We start from the raw sequence: 4,874 nt of genomic DNA on the forward strand, positions 1-4,874 counted from the left end.
TCAGACCCGGGAGTCCAGACCCCAGCCCCTCCCCCCTCAGACCCGGGAGTCCAGACTCTAGCCCCTCCTCCCTCAGATTCAGGGGTCCAGGCCTCCAGCCCCTCCTCCCCAGGGTTCCCTCACCATTCTCCACTGAGATGGAGTCTGGCTTCTTCAGGAAAATTCCAGCGGGCTCCTCTGCAGTTGGGGACTGGTCCTCGGGTGGAGCTTCTGCTCAGGGGACAGGATTAGGATGAGGAGGTCTGAGATGGGCTGGGGGGGGCAGGTGGGCCACTTTGGGGAAGGGACCTAGAGACAGGGAGGGACCCTCTGCTCAGAAACCAAACATCACGGGGGTGAAATGGCTTTTCCTGGCCTGGGAAAGGCCACTGGTCACCCTTGTGGCTGTGTGACCTTGGCCAGACTCCCCCACCCCTTTGGGCCTTGGTTTCCTCATCTGGAGGTCACTCAATGGACTTTGGAGTGGGAGAGGTTTAGAGATTGGGGCAGAACTTGGCGATCAATCAGCCAGTTGATGGGAGCTGAAGCCAGCCGAGGTGCTGGGCTCTGCATGGGGGTGCCAGGGAGCCCCGGGAAGGCTGGGAGCATGGGAGGCATGGGTCAGCCCTGGGGCTATATGGGGACAGATTCAAGGACAGAGGCTGGGGGAAGGCCAGGGTGAGGCACATCAGGGAGGACGGAGATGAGAAGCCAGGCCAGCTGAGCCCAGGGGACACCTCCTCACCTTTGGGGGCCTCTGCAGGCAACTCCTTAGGGGGAGCCTCCTTGGGGGCTTCTTTGCCTTTGGGGGCCTTTTTGGCCACTGTAAGGTAGGGGATATTCACTGTTGAGCATGCAGTCAGAACAGTCCTCCCTCTGACCCAAGAGTCCTGGCCCCCAGCTCCTCCTCCCTCAGACCCAGGAGTCCAGACCCCAGCCCCTCCTCCCTCAGACCTAAAGGTCCAGGCCCCCATCCCCTCCTCCCTCAGACCCAGGAGTCCAGGCCCCCACCCTAGGTATAAATTTATCTGAGAGTCTGTGGGATCGGGTTTCCCTTACCCCCAACAGGCCCTGCCCCATTCGCCCAGGCCACCAGGACCTGACCTTTTGGGTCCAGGGGTATAATTAGCTCTCCCTCCGGGCTGGAAACTGGACACCTGGTGCTGACCGCAGCATCCTTCCCTGCCCTGCCTGCTGTTCCTTGCTGGCTGGGTCTGTAGCTACAGCAGGGGCCGGACCCACCCCACAGCCTGCTTGGCCTGATGCCAGCGGACCACACATCCCAGGAGGGGGTCCACCCAGCGGTACGTGTTTCCTGCAGTGAGTTCCTCATAGAGAGAAAGCCTCATCTCCACAGAGAGTGTTTCCCAGTCCCAATCAAAGAAGGTCCCCAAACCCCACAGAAAGGACCCCATCCCCTATATGAAGAAAGACCCCTAATTCCTACACAGGGAAACCTCAGTGCCCATAAAAATGAGGCTCCCCCACCCTTAATACAAAGACTTCTCCTGTGACTCCATGCAGATGGGAACCACTAATCTTTTTTTTTTTTTTTGAGATGGAGTCTTGCTCTGTCGCCCAGGCTGGAGTACAATGATGCAATCTCAGCTCACTGTAAACTCTGCCTCCCCAATTCAAGCAATTATCCTGCCTCAGCCTCTTGAGTAGCTGGGATTACAGGCATGCACCACCACACCGGCTAATTTTTGTATTTTTAGTAGAGACAGGGTTTCACTATGTTGGTCAGGCTGGTCTCGAACCCCTGACCTTGTGATTCGCCCGTCTCGGCCTCCCAAAATGCTGAGATTACAGGTGTGAGCCACCGCGCCTAGCCAGAACCACTCATCTTTATGCCCACAATCACCCCATAGCCTACAAAGAAGGTGCCTCAGAGTCTGTTTGTTTTCCCCAAGCAATATCTCGCTCTGTCTCCTAGGCTAGAGTGCAGTGGCAAGATCTAGGCTTACTGCAACCTCCGCCTCCCGGGCTCAAGTGATCCTCCCGCCTCAGACTCCTGAGTAGCTGGGCTACAGGCATACACCCACGAGCCCAGCTAGGTGTGTGTTTTTTGTAGAGACAGGGTTTCACCATGTTGGCCAGGCTGGGCTTAAACTCCTGGGCTCAGGCGATCCACAAACCTTGGGCACACAAGGTGTTGAGACTACAGATGTGAGTCACTGAACTGGGAAATTTTATTGTTGTTGTTGTTGTTGCTTGAAACAGGGTCTCACTCTGTCACCCAGGCTGGAGTGCAGTGGCATGATCACAGCTCACTGCAGCCTCGACTGCCCAGGCTCAAACAATCCTCCCGTCTCAGCCTCCCAAGTAGCTGGGACTACAGGCATGTACCACTACACCTGGTTCATTTTTAACTGTTTGTAGAGACAAGGTCTCTACATATGGCCCAGGTTGGTCTTGAACTCCTAGTCTCAAGCAATCCTCCTGCCTCGGCCTCCCAAAGTGCTGGGATGACAGGTGTGAGCCACTGCACATGGCCCCCTCTGAGTCTTTGCTCTAAGAAGTGGCCCAGACCCTGCAGGGAGGATGCCATCCCTGAATGTGGAGAACCCAATTACGTGAAGAGGCCTCCCAATCTGGGTAGACTGAGAGGCTCACATCTGCCATCTCAGCACTTTTGGAGGCCGAGGCGTGTGGATCATCTGAGGTCAGGAGTTCGAGACCAGCCTGGCCAACATGGAGAAACCCAGTTTCTACTAAAAATACAAAAATTAGCCAGGCATAGTGGCGCACACCTGTAATCTCAGCTACCTGAGGCAGGAGAATTGCTTGAACCCGGGCGGTGGAGGTTGCAGTGAGCCGAGATTGCACCACTGCAGTCCAGCCTGGGCGACAGAGCAAAACTCCAACTAAAAAAAAAAAAAAAAGACCTCCCCAGTCTACACACATAGGACCCCCATCCTCATCAAGCAAAAGGAATCCAATTTACAACCCCATCTCCACCAGAGATGGGTCCCCCCAATCACTTACAAGTAATCACTTACCTGCAGAGTGAAGGGATCCCTCATCCCACACAGATATGAGACCACCCCCATTTCATACAAGGAAGGAAAATCCTGTCACAAAGGGAAGGGGACCCTCTTCCCCATGCAGAGCCGAGACCTTCACCCTACACACACGGGAACCCCCATTCCACACAGAAAAGGGAGCCTCCTCTTCACACAGAGAAGGTCCCTCCTTCTCCCAACCTTACAAGTCCCAAATACCCATTCAGAAAAGAAGAACCCCATCCATCCCCACACAGGGAGGGGGTCCTGGAGCCACCTGGTTTTGCCTCAGGCATGTTGGAGGACCTCCTCCCGCTCCTCTGACCGCAGCTGCGTCCTGATAAGCCCTAGGGAGGACAGGTGGGCCCCCAGGGGGAGCCTTTTAAGGAGTCCTGAGACTCCCAGAAGGCTCCAGGAGGCTTCAGACCTTGGGGCCGCCCCACATTCCGCCCGCATGTTCTAAAGGGCGAGAAATAACAGCTGGACCAAGAGAGATGGCTGAGAGCCAGGTCCCCAAGAAGGAAGGGCTGGGGCTCAGACACCTGGGTCTGAGGGAGGAGGGGGCTGGGGCTCGGACATCCAGGGTCTCAGGAAGGAGGGGGCTGGGTGCCTGGACCCCTGAGTCTGGGAGCAGAAGCAACCGGGGTCCCAGATTCTTGGGTTTTCTAGAAAGGAGCGCCTGGACGCCTGGCTCCCAGGAGGAGGAAGAGGAAGAGATCGAGAGTCTCCAGGGGGCAAGGGCTGCGGGCCAGAGCTCTGGCATGAAGTAGGGCGGGGAGGAACAGGGTCTAGGAAGCCATTCTTAGCATCTGCAAGTCAGGAGTTTTCGGGAAACCGGAGCCGGGAGGGAGGGTCCGGTTTCCCAGCGTAGGCAGGACGGCGAAGGGGGGAGGAGGTCCCTGTGCCTCCGGGAAGGGCGCCGGGGCTCTGGGACTCCGGAGTCTCGCGCCCAGGCCTAGGCAAACCCGAAGGCCTGGGCCCCGGCCACCTGGGACGCGGACTGGGACCGCTCCCCGCGACTGTTCCCGGAGCGGGCACCCGACGCGGGTAGGGGGCAGGCGTCCCCGGCGGGGGCGGGCGGGAGGCTGGGAAGGCCCTGGAGGGCTGCCCGGACGCTGGCGCCCTTCCCGGCGGGAGACCTGCGACTTTCTGAATGGGGAGGCGCCGGACGCGGCGGGCGCCGAGGGGGCGGGGCCTGTGGAGGGCGGGGCTTGGGGACACCAGGTGTTGTGGGGGGGAAGGAGGGAAAGGGTGCTGAGGACTTAGGGTTAACGCGGGGTACCACCTGGCTAGTAACGCGGCGCGAGGGACCCAGTGTGAGGAAAACCAAGTCCCTTCTCTCTTTCTTCCTACTCATCTTCCCACCCCTCCTTTTCCAAAACCCCCTACGAGCCGGAAAGTTCTGCGCCTCCAGGGAGCATCAGCCAATCCGACGTCAGCCCCGTGTGATGTCACGGGTTGCCAGGCAGACTGCTACGGCGCTCCGGAGAGCCCCGCGAAGTTGGGGAGGGGCTCGGGCCTGCAGTGGCTCGGCCACCTGGAGCCCCTCCCCCGCCCCCGCGCCGCCAGCCCGAGGGCTCAATTCGGAGGGCAGGGGACAGAGACCCAGAAGGAAGGGGAAGCCGGGAGGAGGTGGAGAAATTCAATTGGCAGGAAGAGAGAAAGACATAAAACAAACGGAACACTCTGTGCCTGCATGTCAAGCCTCTTATTTCTCGGCATTCAAGTTTCAGACAGGTGTTGCTGTATGATGTCTTTGCGTTTTTTGTTTGTTTTTGAGACAGGGTCTCGCTCTGTCGCCCAGGCTGGAGGGCAGTGGCAGGATTACCGCTCACTGCAGCCTCGACTTCCTGTGCTCAAGTGATCCTCCCACCTCAGAAGTTCAGAGTA

At 58.4% G+C, this 4,874-nt stretch overlaps 1 protein-coding gene across 1 annotated transcript in view; it reads right to left on the minus strand.

Annotated features, from left to right (window-relative positions):
* The window catches only part of MYBPC2 (myosin binding protein C2), a 36,940-nt gene extending 33,564 nt beyond the window's left edge, over positions 1-3,376 (minus strand). Inside the window, exons 1-3 of the mRNA XM_017512519.2 lie at positions 3,262-3,376; positions 725-802; positions 124-210 (exon numbers count right to left, since the gene is read on the minus strand). Of these exons, the coding sequence (XP_017368008.1) occupies positions 124-210; positions 725-802; positions 3,262-3,280 (184 nt within the window). The 5' untranslated portion in view covers positions 3,281-3,376. The remainder of the gene's footprint in view (positions 1-123; positions 211-724; positions 803-3,261) is intronic.
* Between the last annotated feature and the right edge of the window lie 1,498 nt (positions 3,377-4,874).

This window comes from Cebus imitator, unplaced genomic scaffold, assembly GCF_001604975.1.
Source record: "Cebus imitator isolate Cc_AM_T3 unplaced genomic scaffold, Cebus_imitator-1.0 Scaffold473, whole genome shotgun sequence".
NCBI lineage: Eukaryota > Metazoa > Chordata > Mammalia > Primates > Cebidae > Cebus > Cebus imitator.